Source organism: Ixodes scapularis, unplaced genomic scaffold (genome assembly GCF_016920785.2).
Source record: "Ixodes scapularis isolate PalLabHiFi unplaced genomic scaffold, ASM1692078v2 PGA_scaffold47__10_contigs__length_4178495, whole genome shotgun sequence".
In the NCBI taxonomy this organism is placed as follows: domain Eukaryota; kingdom Metazoa; phylum Arthropoda; class Arachnida; order Ixodida; family Ixodidae; genus Ixodes; species Ixodes scapularis.
This window is the reverse complement of record NW_024609876.1, coordinates 1,463,069-1,479,580: the sequence shown is the minus strand read 5'-3', so window position 1 is coordinate 1,479,580 and position 16,512 is coordinate 1,463,069. Positions and strand designations below refer to the sequence as shown.

Sequence of the window (16,512 nt, the reverse complement as noted above, 5' to 3'; positions counted from 1 at the left end):
AACCTCGTTCGACCTTAAAGGTTCCATAGATTTGTCCTTGATGGCAGTCAGAACGATCTGTATGACGGCATCTTTAATGGCCGAATCGACTCCCACGTCTTCGTGTTTCTTATTGTACATTGTAACATATTCGTGCGTGGGATCCATCTTATCGATACAGCGAAGTAGAATCTCGCACATTCCTGGTGCCCAAGCGTCCTCTCCACTGCATAGCTTGGCCAAATAATTCACGTTTTCGTGTATCTGTAGTCTCTGTAAAGGAACGTCTTTAGTCCTTGTGTACAAGCTCACGAAGGACGTTAACTGAGTCGGTAGGGGATCTACGGCAGGCTCTTCTAGATAATTTGCGCCGGCCTTATTACCTTTCTTAGGAGATGCGTCGGACGCGTAGTACAAACTTAATAGCCTTTCTATCAAGGTCATTTGACCGAACACGCACTGCGTCTCTTTAAGGTGCTGATCGCCTTTAGCGTTAAATATATGTTCCGTATTTGCAGGATACGTCGTATACGTCGGCTTGTCGCATAGAGGTTGTAGGACATAGCCGACAGACCATTCGTCCTTCGTTATTAAATCCATTAACACTACATTCGAATCGGTGGCCTGACCGTTGGGCTTTTTGAGAAAAAACGAGGTCCCGTGTTGCCAACTCACAGGATACACCGATCCGCTTTTAAAAACTTCTAAAGCAGCTATCATGACTTCTTTAAAATCGTTATCTTGTGCAATGTAAGGGCATACCGCATCTACGACAGTGTTACCGGCTTGTCCGTACGCCTGTATAGATTTCACGGCCGGATAACATTCGGAGTTAAAAATTATGGCCCTCTTGATTCTTTTATCCATAGACGCCAACGTAGCGTCGTACGTTTCGTCTTCGTTAATATCTCCGAAAAGCATCTTGCAGACATAGAGCGTAACGGGTCTACACTTTTCTAAAGCTTTGAGGACGGGCAAGTGTTTCTTGGTCACCATGGCCTTGTACAACCAAATCAGAGCGCAATACCGGACGGAAATCGTCGCATTGAGCGGATACATTTCTTTCACGCCAACGAGTAGACAGTTGATGGCGTCGTCGTGAAACGTTGGTAACTGGTGCTTGTTCACCAAGGTGTCGGGAATCGTTCTGTGCGAAAACACGGACAATGCCGAACTGGTCTGTATGACTTCGTCGTTGGGATCGATCGATTGCGTATAGTGTATACCCACCGAAGCCGCTCCGAACCCGCAAAACGTTTCGATTTTCGTTTGAAGCTCTTTCAGAGTGGCGAGAACTCCGTTAAACTCGACGTGGCTTCGCACCCCCACGATGGGGTCCAGCCTGTCGCAAATTTCGGTCCAGAGCGCGTAGTCGCTCCTGTAAGGGTGCATGAATAGTGCGTCGTATATGCGCACGTGTTCTTCGTTTTCTAAAACATTCTTGAAGGACATCAATCTTTGCACCGTTGGGAATAGATACGTAGGTGCTAGCGAGCGCGCACCTTGCGAATACAACACTTCGACGCTCTTGGCGAGTGCGGTGTACACGGCGGGCGTGACTACTTCGCGACCCATCCTATAACTGTTATACGCGTATATGTCAAAGTCTATAGAAAGACAGTGTCCGTTGTTTTGATTCGGAATCAAAACGATTTGCAACGTGGGGGCCTTATCGTAAACATCGTCCTTTGGTGTTTTTTGGAAAAGAGCTTTATGTGTAACATCCGGAGTAATTTGAACTTCATCCGTGCCAGCCTTGTACGTTTCTCTACATTTCAAAGCGGAGATTTCCGCACCAGCTTGGTCATTAACGCGTATCCAAGGATTGTATTTCCAAACGACGTCGAAGCCGGCGGGCACTAGCGCGGCGTTCGCATAGTTAGCAGCCAACTGACCGTGAGTCGTGTTCTTTAAACACTTGACTAGAGTATTAATGTTTAGAGCGCTAAAAAATCCCGTGGTACTTTGCAATATCTCAGCCCAAGCCGATTCCTTCAAATGTTCGTACAATTGACTCACTCCAAAGGTCCCGCCACCGCGCCAGTACGCGATAAACAAATCTATAGGAATTCTGATATTCGTATTCTGATTGGGTTGATACATATTTTTATTAGTCAACGAAGACGTCACCAGTCCAACATGTCCCGCAGCTCCCGCATGCACAGGGCCACCGAACACGGTTTTTCGCGACACTCGTTGCACTCCGCGTGAGACACTTTGCCGTAGCGCCGATCGAATAATCGCGCGCACTCTTTCCGCACGAAAAAATATTTACAGTCCTGGTTCGTGCACGAGATTTCCCCCGCCGACTTTTTGCCCGTGCACCGCTTACATATATCTAAAAAGTTCAAGACCTTCTCGGCATGTGCACCGATCCCGTCGTGGACGGACTCGTCGCAGTCGCCGTCATTAGCGCCGCAGTCGCATCCTTGGTCAACGGAAGACGAGCTCTTTCTCTTTCTGCATTTCGTACAGCGAGGCTGGCGGACTACAAACCTGGCCAACGGCGCACTCGTTTCGAGCGCAGGACGATTACGAATGCCGTCGCTTGCGCCAAAGACGATCCGCGCTGCCTCCGCTTCGTGGCACGCGAGGACGACGCTAAATATCCGGAGTAGCGGCGGCTTCAGCATCTTGACGTAGTGCTCGTAGTCAATGTCCTCGTCGACCGAGTTCAAGAGATGGGCCGGGTCTTCGGCGCGATAGGCCGCCTTTACCAGCTTGCCGGTAAGGTAATCTGTCCCCCGTAGCCTCTCCACCTCGTAGGGTTTGAACGCCTTCATCACAAACTGAACGCGCTCTCCTCCCCGCGGTTCCGAACCTGGATTGCGACTCGCCATCTTCCTGGCCACCTCGACGTGAGGCATCGTAGATTTGTATTCCTTTTTACTCAAGGCTCTGGTCATCAACAACTTGTCTATGGTCACCTTCTGGTTTTTCAGGTCGCACAGGGCTTTGCTCGCGTATGCCACGGCACCCTTCACGTCGTTCTTCTCCACCAGGATCGAAATGGTCTCGGAGACGACTTCCGACACGTAGGGACAGGTGTCTCTCCGCACGTTCTCCAGGCCCTTACAGTCGACCTTGGGAGGAGTGTTGGCGTCGACAAACATCCTACCGGCGTAGCGCTTTTTCGTAAATAGAATGTATGGGCAATAAATCTTTTCAAACTCCAACTCTATGGGACGCCGGTAATGTCCGTTGATCCACTCGCAAATTTTCTCGCCCCACACGAGAGCAGTCTCGATGCTGGTTCCGTCTGGCGTCTTGATCATCACGGAATCAGTGTCGCCGTATATTACGGAAAGGTTGCGCGGCGGAGGGACCTCGACGTACTCCTCGGCAAACTCGCCGTCGTCGACGCGCTCCTGATACTCGCCGACGTACGCCTTGGTCCTGCCGATGAGTCTTCTGCCAAAGGCCGTGACGCTGCGCGACACTTGCACGCAAGATAGCACTCCCTTCTCGAGCGCACCGGTGAAGCCGTACATCGAGTTGGCGGTGCACTTTATGGCCAGTTGCTGGTTGTTGAGCAGCATCTTGACGAAAGGGTCAGTCTCCTTCTTCATCTCCGCGCGGACCTCGCGTCTAGCGTTTAGGAGTCGAACAATCACCTTCGGGATGACGCCCAGTCTCACGCTCGGGTCGACGAAGCGATCGCCGGACGGGGTTAGGATCTCGCCGTTGGCAAACTCCACCTCCTCTTTGTGCGAGGCGGATGCTCGCGCGACAGCGGCGGGTACGGACGTCTGGCGAGGTTTGGATACAAACTTATCCAAAGTGGTTTGCCCCCTCTGCAATCGCTTGACATTATGCTTCTTCTTGAGCTCAGGCTTGATGTCACGAGAGAAAACCGCCCCTATCGTGGCCTGCCTCCGAGGCTCTTCGTCCGACACTTTGTCACACACCAGCCTCGCGTTCCGGTGATAGACCATCTCGCCGACGTTTTCTCCGACGTTGGTCTTGAGCGTCGTGAAGCAGAGATTGTAAGCAATGATTATCGAGGGGTAAAGAGACGCAAAGTCCAAGGTCAGCACCGGGCTCTGGTAAAAGCCCCTGCACGGCTCCACGACGGTGGCCCCCTGGAAACTGTCCATACCGACGGGCGGCACAAAGGAGGGAAAGATCATGTTGCGCGCCTTCGCCTCGTGCAAAATCAGAGAAAAGGCCCTGATCTGCTGCCCCTTTCCGTGCACGTAGCGCATCGGTATCATGTTGACCTTGGCAAACTGGAGCGTCGAGGCGAGCGTCGTGAGCTTGGTCATCAGTTTGAGGGGCAGCATGCAGTCCTGGACGCAGTAACTCGCAATTTTTTTCCTATCGTCGGGTCCGCCGTGAAAGAGCCGAAACATGTCCTTGTACTTTACGTTTTCCTTGGTCTCACCGCCGAGAAAGTGCGAAGAGACTGCGTCCAGCGTCTCCCGCCGCAAGCGAAACTGCCCCTCCTGAATAATCTTGTACATGTCGATGACGACCCGCGACGGCGTGGTCAAGACTATCTCCGTGTTCCACGACTTGGCCTGGTTGTCGCGCACGCACTTGCGCCATTCCGGACTGGCCAGGTTGTCCGGCGTCGGCGGCTTGAAATACTCGATGCGACCACTGGCGTATTTGTGGTAGTGGGTCCACCGACACCACTTGCGTCTGCTCATAGTCTGGGTCACCTTGAGCATGTCCATTCGCTGCAACACGTAGGGAAAGTCAAAGTTGATTATGTTGTAGCCGGTGACAATGTCCGGGTCCATCTCGACAAAGTGCGAGTTGAATGCCCTCAGCAGCTCCTTCTCGTCGATGCAGCTCACGACTCTGACGCCGGGGATGGGCGAGCAGTAGCCCACCGTAAACACGGTCTTTTGTATGCAGTCGGCTTTCGAATAGTCGGTCAATTTTGTGCGAAGCATGTCGTGTACGGTGACGCAGGCAATCTGAATTATGGAATCCCCCAGCTTGGCGATGGGAAAGTTCACTTCGTCGTCGCTTATGCACTCTATGTCAAAGCACATTGTGACCACGGGAGGTATGTCGAGTGGTTTGCGGTAGCTAAACTTTTCCCTACACTCAAACTTTCTCGAGATGGCGATCCCAGTCGCCGTCCGTCCACAACGCCACAGCCAATCGTCGAAGGTGCAGTGTGCCTCGTTCGTGGCCCTGTCCACTATCGTCACGGCCTTCGTCGGTCCCTTCTCGAACCGCACGTAGTCGTCATCCCACTTTAGCTTAAAGTCGGTGTTCACCTTTTCGTGGCAGACGCGGAGATAGTAACGCGAAGGCCCCGCCAAAGACCGGGTAACGTTGACGTGCTGCCTCTTCAGCTCAGCGGCAAACTCTTCTAGATTGCAGGTGTCCGAGTGCAGAAATCGGCAGTGCGTTCGGCAATCCACGATGCGGTTACCAAAGTCCCAGTGCGACGCACGTGTGTTGTCGGCCGCGTCGAAATCAAACTCAAACTCTTCGACGACCGGCTTCAGATCCCTACAGTCCACGACTTCAAACTCCTCGATTCTTCGCGAAAAACAGGTGCCGTTCCGCTGCAGGCTTCGTATCTTGTCGTCCTCTACGTAGAGCCAGGGCGCAACCTCGAGGTCCACCATAAACTGGATGATGGAATCCACTTGGCCGCCAAAGGTGGATCCGGCCGGCATGCCTTGGAGAAACGCCCGCATGAGTTTGGGGTCCGAGATGTACACCTTGAGGTAGACGTCTTCAGCCTCGCGGAATCCATAGCCGTTGAGCTTCTCGACCACCTCGCACCGCACGTTGGAAGCCGACGACATTTCGAGTTTCTGTCGCTGCAGTCGCCCATCCACGACATCACGCCTGACATAGTCGGCGTCGGACTCGTTGTCGTCCTCGTTTCCACCCCATCGTTCGTACTTGTAAATGGCGCATTCCTTGACGGAAACGTAAAGGTAGCTGGACCATAGCACGTACACCACGCAGGACACGTACAGACCGTCGCGACCCTTTCTTTTGCAATAAATCGCCATTTTCGAGTTGCCGCTAAACTTGTCGTACACGTACTCGTAGTCGACGGCGTAGAGATACATCTTTATGCGGCATACGGAGCGCGATCCCCCCCTCAATATATTTATGGCGCGTGAGGCGGAGCTTCCGATAAAGACCAAGGTCATAAAAAGGTTATAAATAAAATATGGATCCGCCGCGACCCCCCTCGATATATTTATGGCGCGTGAGGCGGAGCTTCCGATAACGACCGAGGTCATAAAAAGGTTATAAATAAAATATGGATCCGCTGCTAGAGAAAGACCCGGTCCACATCAGACTGGGTGAAAATGCCAACGAGTACGTCACAAACAAGTTTACGCACGTGGACGCCGTTAGCGGCGTGATCATGGAACACGAAAACACCGTCGTCAACCTCAGTACGTACGACTATCCGCGCGCGCGTAACACCGAGGTGCGAGCCGCCGCCGATCGATTCGGAATTGCGCTGAGCGCGGACAAGGCCATGACGGGCGCGCAGTTTGTGCATTTGGTGGTGTCTCGCATGTTTTCCGAGATTCAGGAGAATTGCAGAGTAGACAGGGCCCTGGGTTACATGACCGAGGTGCTGGAAGAAGTCCTGCCGACGTCGTCGCCACCCAAGACGACCGATTTTAAGGTTCTACTCCAGTACTTTATGGGGTGGTTGGATAAAGTGCGGCGCGTCCCCGACGTGTCCGTGGCCTACAAGACCGATTGCCCGATGGAACTGGACGTTGTGGACGTGGCAACGGCGGCCAAGTCAAAGAAAAATGCCCTAAACACGAACGCCCTCAAAGAACCCAACACTTCGATGACGGTCACGCCCATTTACCCGACGTACGTCAAGCACCTGAGCGTACAGAGTCTATTACTGATTGGCGAGATCCTGACTTACAACAAGCCACTCAATCTGGACCTGGCGTGTTGTATAGTTTCGAAAAAAATTGAATCTTCGCGCGAGTCCCAAATCAACATGCGACAGGCCATAGACAACATTAACGGACTGTTGCAAGCCTTTGACCTGTTCGATTCTAACGACTCGCAAACCTTTCTGAAGCGCATAAACATAACGGCGCGCAAGCGTAACGTCGTTTTTCAGGCCTCACTGGCGACCGACAAGCAGATTCTCGAGAAGAACACTTGCAACATGCTACGATTTTACCTAATTAAGATGCTCATGGGTGCCTCAGGCGATTCGCTGAGACCGCACGACCTGTACAAGCTGTACGTGACAGACAAGTGCAAGGTGGACACGCTCACTTCTGTGTTGACGACGCACGCGGCCACGTCCACCTTTTGCCTGCGCGCTTTAGAACGCCTCCTGATGTTGGTGCCAAGCGACGCAAGAATCGAGGCTGGCTACAAGGACAAACACATCATTTCGAGGGCCGAGGAGGCGGTGGCCACGGGCCGCTACCCGTTTGGCAGCAAGTACCACCCGGTCGACGTGATATCTCTGGAGAAACGCTATCTCTGCCTAGCCTTTTTGGAAGCATACTACCTGGTAAAGTTTAGAGACTACGTGCAGTGTAGACGGTTAAAGGCCCTACAGACCAACCTGTACGTGCTACATTCGGTTTTCGAAAAGAGACCCGAGTATCTAGATTTTGTTCTGCACCACGGTCGAAACAAGGCGAAGCAAGAAGAACGCTACGAAATCGTCACTTTCCTCTTCCGACTGGTCTTGGACTGCAACATGCAGATGGCCGGCGTGCTCGCCGACAACAAATCAAAGGACGGTCGCGTCCATTTTTGCTACGGCAAACTTCCCGGCGTGTCGAGCGAGTACCCCAAAATATTTGCTCCGATCTACGCGTTCGTCAAGTACGCCAACGCACTCAAGGACATCGTCAACTTTAACGGGCCCAACGAAATCAGAGCGAGGGACTTTGCCGGTCATCTGCTATCGTACATGCAATTTGCGCCGGAAGACCTGAGACCAGAAATCCTCTTGCCGCACATGGAACTCGAATACGTCTTTGCCAAGATCCCACAGAATTTGGACGTTGGCGTGCGCTACATTTGAAAATAATAAAGTTTTTGGATCCCTACAAATGGCTGGTGTGTTTAGAATAAAAACATGTCGGCACCGTATCTAACCGTCGCAGATGCAAAGATCCTCGCAAACAGACTAAACATAGACGAACGACGTCTAAAGACAGGTAAGGACTTGTACGAAGCAATAGTCGATTCTGTTACGAGACGCCTCACCTCTTACAGGGACGGAGGTGGTACGGACGACGTAAAGTTTCTCTATAATCTCGTCTACCTTCCCTTCATCCACAAACTCAAACTTCCGTCTCGCCACGACCCCAGAAACGTATTGGCCGTCTTCTTCCAGTGGATCGATCCGCTCGCCTCATTTATGCACGATTATAAGCGGTACCCCAACGCAAAGTATAGCGAACGCGTATGGAGCCTATACGACGAGGACGAAGACGACCAACCCAACGCCGCATTCGCCCATCAGAGTCGAAGAAGACCGGACAGGCTCGTGACTTGCAAGCTAGTGTCGGGACCTCCAACTAGGCAGCTGTCAGAATGCGAGAACCCGACGGATTGCTATAGCGAAGGACGAGACATAGTCAACTACGTCCGTCTCGGCGTGGAGGTCGTCGATTCTCCAAACAGAGAACGAAACGACGGAAGCCCGTCTCTCTCCCTACCCCGCTGGTTATCGCCAACCGCCATGCTCCTATTGAAAGGGATCATGAGCGAACGCCACCCACACGTACTGGACATGACCCTTTGCAAAGTTACTCCTCAGGTCACCAAAGATGTGCCCCTTCACCAAACTTTGCAGGCGGTGAACGCGCTACTCCGGTGGCACGATTTGCGAGACGTGAACGACGACGATCCGTTCTTGCGAAACGTCGTTCGAGCGGCTCGAAACTACAACGTCCTGTTCAAGGCCTCCTTCGCCACCGACCGAGAATTGGCCGCGGAGACATGCACCAGGGCATACGTGGTGTACTCGATAATCAAACTAGTGCTCGGGGACCAAAACCTGCGACACAACGAAGTCTGGAACTACTACGTCAGTCCCGAATTGCGCCTGTATCGTTCATCCGATGTGATCAAATCGGGTAGCGCCGACAGTCTCTGGTGCCTACAAGCCCTACAGGAACTCACCAGACTCAAGCTGTACGGTAACTACACGGATATGCAGGTATTTGCACGAGCGGCAGAAGTGATAGAGAGCGGGCTCTATTCGTGGGGCAGCCCCAAAACCGTGTCGCTGTACAAGAGATACTTTTGCCTGGCCATCGGATGCGCCTACTTGGAGACAAATTTTACGAGCATCTTGGCGTACAACCGTTACGAATGTTATCCTTCCATCTTTTGGCTGGCGCTCTTTCACAACAAACCAGTCATGTACGCCAAACTACTTCGCGTGGTGAGCGTCGATGGATCCGACGTCGGATACCTACCCCTCCTGCCTTTGCTCGACCTTTTGGAAGCGTGTAGGGACAACAAGTACGACGTCCGTAGGATATACTCGAACGAACCCATGGACTGGTACCCGACCGTCCTGAATCCGGCCGAGACTCTGGACGCACTCTACGACGCGTTTCCTGACCGCATAAAGCTGGGGCGAAAGATTCTCGATTTGGATTTTTTGAACGAATACAGACTCGAGTACCTGTTTCCCGTGGGGTTCCGAACCGACATCGACGATCGCTGCAAGTCTATATTTACAACTCACACCGCTTCCGTGGCGGCCGGGTACGAATATTACAAGGCCCTGAAGGATGCCGGCACAAACGACGAGGGCCTGGACCCAGCTATAGATCTGGGTAGCTGCGACGCGATGGAAACGATAGACGACGCGTTGTTGAATCGAATCGCCTTCAAGCGAGAACAGATCCTGTCTCAATGCCTCCTCGAGTCTGACGGCGCTTGCGACTCGATCGTGGGTGTAGACGATGCAGACATCGTATACTACGTCGATCGCATCTGCGACCAAGAGACCGTAACCTACTCCAAGGGTGTCTACTGCGGCGCCGTGGAAGCAACCAACGCTGCGACGAGGGCCAAGGCCTTGAGGAAGAAGCTCATCGAGATTGCCCAAAAGGAGAAAAATACTTAATAAAAAATGGCAGACCGACCCAGGGGGTTTCATTTCGCCGACGAACAGACGTAGCTGGACGTTACCGTGGGGGGGGGAGAGACTGGGGGCGAAGCATCCTCGATTTGGAATTTCTGAACGACTACAGACTCGAGTACCTGTTTTCCGTGAATGCCTTCTCGAGTCTGACGGCGCTTGAGACTCGATCGTGGGTGCGGACGACGCAGACATCGTATACTACGTCGATTGCATCTGCGACCAAGAGATCGTAACCTACTCCAAGGGTGTCTATTGCGGCGCCGTGGAAGACACCAACGCGGCGACGAAGGGCCGAGATCTTGAGGAAGAAACTCATCGAGATTGCCCAAAAAGAGAAAAAGACTAAATAAAAAAATGGCAGACCGACCCAGGGGTGTTCATTTCGCCGACGAACAAACGGAGCTGAACGTTACCGTGGAGGACGTTCGCGTGTTGGCCAAATTATTTGACGTGGACACGTCCCCGCGCCGACTGCAGCTCTCGGGGGCTTCGTTCGTTCACTCGGTCGCTCAGCGCATGTTTACCGAGTTGGCAGATTACAAGCTAAACGAGCGCGAAAACGAATACCTCTCCAAACTCTTTGAGCTCGTACCCACACTGAGAAAATACGGGGAACCGTTCGAATTTCAGAAAAACATGCGCGTCTTCAACAAGTGGTTGAGTTCGATCCAAAACATGGACAATCTCATGCCATACATTCTATCGCAGAGCGACGCCATCGTAATCAAACCCGCGCGTCCGACCCGCACCATTTTCGGCAGCGTCATAAACAAACAGGGCGTCGAGGCAGCGCAGAACCCGAGCTCGTCGTCCTCGTTCGAAAGCGCCTTTGTGGGCATCGAGCCCATAGCCAAGACTACGCCCATGCCACGCAAATACATCAACGTTCAGACGGTCTACCTTCTGATCCACCTCTTGCCAAATTACTTTACCGTCGAAAAGAATTTCCTCAACATCATGAAGCACGTGTGGCGTAACAAACGTACTACAAACGACCAGACGACGGCCGAGTACCGCAAGCTCGTGTCCGAATTTATCGAAAACCTAAAGCACGAACCCGTGTCCCCAGACCGACCACCCGACTTTCTCGACAACGCCCTGACGCGCGTTCAGCAGATATTTCGCTTCTTCGAAATTAGCGGCACGACCGTCATGTTACCCACCGCCATACACAGACTAAACGCGCTCCTCCAGGGCTTTGACATCTTGGACGTTTCCGTACCGCAACTCAAGGAAAGCACCCAGAAAATCGGCAAGAAATACGGAGTCGTGGTCCCGGTCGTGTACGCGTCCAACAATACCGAGCTGGACTTTACCAAACCCCAAGACCGTGCGGCCTCCGACAGTTTCCTCAGAGGCAGCCACGCCCTCGTGTTTATGGGTATGGCAAACAGCAACGTACGCGACCTGTACAACGTTTACGTCGCGCCCGACCTACGACTCCTTTCAATCGCCGACGTGCTGCGTTCCCACGCGTGCGACAACGTCTTTCTACTGAACCTGCTGGCAAACATGACTCGAATCAATCCCTACCTTCAAGGTAGCGTCACCAAGTATTCGGACCTCGATGTATTTGTTAGGGCGGTTGAAGTAATATATACCGGCAAGTATCCCTTTGAAATATCTAATTTCTCAGAGTACATGTCGGCCAAAAAGAGATTACTATGTCTCCGCGTCGCTCAAATGTACGTCGAATTACAGTTTAGCGCCTTTCTAAAGTTTGGCTTGATATTGTACACAGAACACATAATCAACACGCTCGCTTTCTGGCAGTCCTTCTTTTGGACGTTGCCACATTTATTGAAACGTCTCTTGAGTACGGCCACGAACAATCCTGGCCTGGCCAAGGTGCCCATGTATCTTTTTTTGGATCTTGTTCGGCAGCTCGAGATAGACGAAGACAAGCCGACGTACGAATACACGACGCCCAATCTCAAACCATACATGTGCGTAGCGAATCCGGTGTACATGGCGCTCGAATTTATAGATATGATGAGAAACGTCCATGGCTATTTTCCTTCCGACACTCTCCTCGACTTTGTAAAGTCCTTAGAAAGAATATACGGAGAGCGTTTGCTGCCGACTTTCCAGACGCTCTGGCGAGACATGATGGACCCCCGATGTTCACGCTTTATGCCAAATCAACGAGTAGCGCCTCCGGGTGATGACGAAAATATGGATGTTGATATGGAGGGAGGAGAAGATTACGACAACCACGACTACATCGAGGCAATGGGTATCATCGATCAGATCGGCATTAACGACGATGCGAAGAAAGAACATGTCGTAAGGTACCTCTCTAGCGTGCTGGGACAACACTCCGACACTGGTGCGTTCGACATTCCGCCCTACGTAGGCGAGGAAAACCTTGACGAGTACGTCGAAGTGTCAGACGACGAAGAGAACGACTTGGCGATAAACGAACCTGTCGTCGACGAAGTACTACAGGTTCCGGTCGAGCCGCTGCAGCAAGAAGAGGAAATTCCAGCCCTATAGTGATTTACAGCAGATTAACGCGGCGTGCCACGTTAACCACCATTCGTTTCTTGGCCTTTAGGATCATGTATGTAGATCCTCCACGCTTCTCCCCTCTAGTTTTTTCGTTGGATCCGCGCGAACCGTAGACCAAGTCCCGATCGACCGCCGGATCAAACATACAGGTCCGTCTCGTCCGCTCCACTTCGTGTTCGCTCGGGCCCTCGTACAGGTTACTCGACGCGTACTTTTTCAAGTCTTCGCGCAACAGCAACCCCTCGATCGGCGAGATGTATCGCTTAGCACGGTCGTCCAGAAACTCTTCGATGTATTGAAAATCGTTGAGCTGGACTCCGTCTTTGGCGGTCGTCAGGTCAAAGTTGCATTCGCGTAGACAGTAACAAAACGAGCGATCCGACTTGACCGCGCTGTCAATTTCTTCAAAGGCCTCGGAACCTGCGTTTCTATAGCGACCAAATAAAAGACCTCGAATCGCTTCCCGTCGCAGGGATAGCTCTTCCTGGACCTGAACACGGAGGTGGTGCGTCAGGACCCTGTAGCCCTTTCGCTGCACGACGAGTTTCTTTAGGATAGCGTACAAGATTTTCTTGTAACTGGCAAAGAGAGATTGGTTGTCCGACACGTAGGTCTCTAGTTTGTTGACGGTCTTTGAAGAGTCCTTTAGCCCACCCATCGACGGTACGACGTGCTCCAGTAGGATCCTGCAGAGAGCGGCGCCCATCTTCTCCTTGAAGTCTGGACGAACGTAATTTCTGTTGCCCACGAGCCATCTCTGTGTGGGGATGAATCTCGCTGGCTGCTTGATTGTCTGAATAAAGGATTCCGACAGTATATCCTGGTAATACTGCGGAAAGCAAATTTTTTTATAGTGCAGATTTATATTGTCTTGAGGAAACATGGTGTTGGCCTGTTGGTTCATATTGACGACGTAGTCGAGCTTGATGCGCGGATACTCTACGTTAAAAAAGAGTCGGCAATAGCGATCCGCGACCATGTTGCCGATTAGGTTGCGCCGCAAGAGGGCCTGGTCCTGGATAAAGGTAGACAGGGCCGGTACGATCATGATTCGCTTCTGTTCGGCGCTCATGTGTAGCGGAATGTACGGTAAGTCGTTGGAGGCCGTGAGAAATTTGGAAGTGAGTATGAAATCGTTGTTGCAACGATCGTAGGGTTGGCGGTTGGCCACCGTATCGCCTCCGGTATATTGCTTAAATTTCCGGCGACCGCCTTCGTCCATGTCCAAAATCGGCATCTCGCTCTCTATCACAAAGCGCACCTCCTCGGCGTTGTAACGGAAGGTTGCGTCCATGCGCTGGTCCGACTTTGACGTAAAGAAATTGGACGGCAAGTGTCGAACCAAAAGATTGTCCTTTCCAAACATCTTGTTGACCAATTCCAGAAACATTGACTTTCCGTTCGTAGACTGGCCGTGGAGAAACATGACCAATCTCCCGTTACTGTCTGTCGAGAGCCCTAGTGCCAAAAACTCCAGGACCATGCGTGCCTGTTCGCTAGATCCAAACACTTCTATCAACATTGTCCAGACGAGCTGATCCCAAGTGACCTGTGTCGTTTTGTAGATCACGGGACCTCCGTCGTCGTCCTCTTCCGTTGGGGTAAATGCGTGCGCCATGATCATCTCCGATAGATAATAGTGCTTCTTGAGTAGAAAGCGTAGCGCGAGGAGATATATGATGACGCAGATGTAAACACCGCGCTTCGAATTTTGGAGGAACAAATTCATAACCTCGTCGTAGCGCTCAGACAACCTAAGGGTCGGGGTTTTGTAGGGAGTGGTCACTTTGTCTTCGCCGTCGTCGAGCTCGTCTTCGTCCGACGTGTCCTCGGGGTATATAAAGAGGTCGCGGTTGTAATAAAATTCAAACTTGTTCGGCGCGTCGCTCACGAGCTCGTCCATGATGGCGTCCATGTACTCTTCCTCGTCTTCATACTCGGCCATCTTTTCGCACACGACGGGACCCAGATTCTCCAAGACCAGATACACGTCGCAAGACAGACCGTTCTTTTCGAAAATGTTCAACGCCTTGTGGACAGCGTCGATAAACAACTTGCATCTGTACTTGAAGCCACCACGCAGAGGGTGCAACTCGGTGTACGTGTGCGGAACGAGTTCGTCCTTTCCGAGGTCTAGCCTGCACTCGCTGCGTACGGTGCAAACCTGATCTTCGCTCCAGGGAATAAATTTACACTCGTACAAGTCGTACGTCGTTTCGTTGGGAAACACGAGGTGGCGGTTGCTCGTGAGGTGAGCGGAATGTGCGCACGCCATACTCTGAAAGTACGAGTGCAAGTCGGAAAAGTCAAACTTGCGCTCGAGGCGACGAGTCACGTTTATGATAAATTTCTGACACAACATAAAAGGCATAATGTTGTCCGATACGTACTCCTTCTGGAAGCAAGTCTTGGCCGCCAAAAGCTGTAACTTGAGGAAGACGCTCTTGAGCGCTTCGGCCGACATTACTCCGTTGGACTTGTTGTAGATGAACATTTCATACGTGTCGTTCGCCGTGTTGTGTCGGATCATCTTGATCTTTCCTAAATGCAGTAGGCGCTTCAGGTATTCTTCTAGCACCATGTTGATGCGGCCGTATCCCTTGGACATTTCGGAAATCAACCATACCGACATCTCTTCCTCTTCTTCGCTCATCTGAAAGAGGGGTTCGTGTTGCAGACGGAGGATGCGTCGAGGCAAGGAATACGGCTTCACCTCCTTCTTGTCGGCGGTTGGCTTTTCGTACACCACGTCCAAACGACCGTTCATCCAGACGTAGTTGCCGGCCGAATGCTGTCCCGCGCTTTCTTCGGTGTCCTCTTCTTCCTCGCTGGCATCGTCGTTTCGCACCGGTTTAGAATATTTCCAGAGCCAGGCCACGGCCCTGTCGTAGTGATACTTGGGATCCTCTTTCATCTTTAGTTTCTTGGTCTGCGACAGCTGGCGAAAGATTCGCAGACCCACGTTATAATTTAGGTTGCTCGCTATTATCAAGAGCATGCGACTCCATCGGGCATAGTCGTCGGCATAATTCTCGAGATATACGAGCTGAAGGAGAGACCACTTGAATATAAATTCCCTGGCTTGAAGACATTCTTTAGAGGCCACTTTGAAGAAACCATGATATCGTTTCGCCAACTGGATGCACTCTTCTGGTGAGTTTTCGGTCGCGTCGCCGACCGCGAAGCTCGGTGGACCGGACGGGTAATGAATCTTTAGGTTCCCGAAAGCGTCGCGTTCGAGATCGCCCCACTTGTCGTTCTTTATCGAAAACGCCATAGACTCTCCTTCCACATTCTCCTCCGCACATTCTTCGTCTCCCTGCTTGTCGACAAGGTCCTCTTGAAGACCCGGCGAAGCTCGGTCCCAGTCTACGATAAAATCCTCGTCCTCGTCCACAGGCTTGTGCATCGATAGGACGAAACGCAGTCTCCTGTCGCCACCGGGGGGATCCGTCTCGTCCACCTCGCAGCTATACTCGTAGGACGACGAGTCGACGATAAACGTGACTGTGGCGGCGTACTTGTACGCCGAAGACGACTTGTACTTTTGACTGCCGTACACCAACCAGAGCGCGGAACCGGCCAAGGTGTCCAAGTCTGTCCACGACGCTCCGACGGCTGCCTTCATACGCTCCCTGACGGACGTCAGGATGTGATTTCCGTTGCGAGCAACGTGCGAGAGGATGACAAAATTGGAATAGTGAACGTGCCACCGCGTCACTCGCTGCCCGTCCACTTGCTTAGTCCGCTTCGTAAGCACGCACTTGATGATGTGAGCGTCTTCCCTATCGGTCTCCCCCATCCGCAAGGACCGATAAGTGCGTACTAGATGAGCGGCGCCCTTACCGCTCCTCGCGACGACCTCGTCCAAGTCTAGCGGCGGTTCGTCGGCCCGGCAGTCGAAATCGAGGACCAGCCTGTAAATGTAC

The 16,512-nt window shown here is 52.3% G+C and overlaps 1 protein-coding gene across 1 annotated transcript; it reads right to left on the bottom strand.

The window, feature by feature from the left end:
- Positions 1-2,014: 2,014 nt before the first annotated feature.
- On the bottom strand, positions 2,015-6,026 carry LOC115320261 (DNA polymerase delta catalytic subunit-like). Its single transcript, XM_029980368.2, has one exon. It carries the CDS (start codon positions 6,024-6,026, stop codon positions 2,106-2,108), a length of 3,921 nt encoding a protein of 1,306 aa, XP_029836228.2. The 3' UTR covers positions 2,015-2,105.
- Between the last annotated feature and the right edge of the window lie 10,486 nt (positions 6,027-16,512).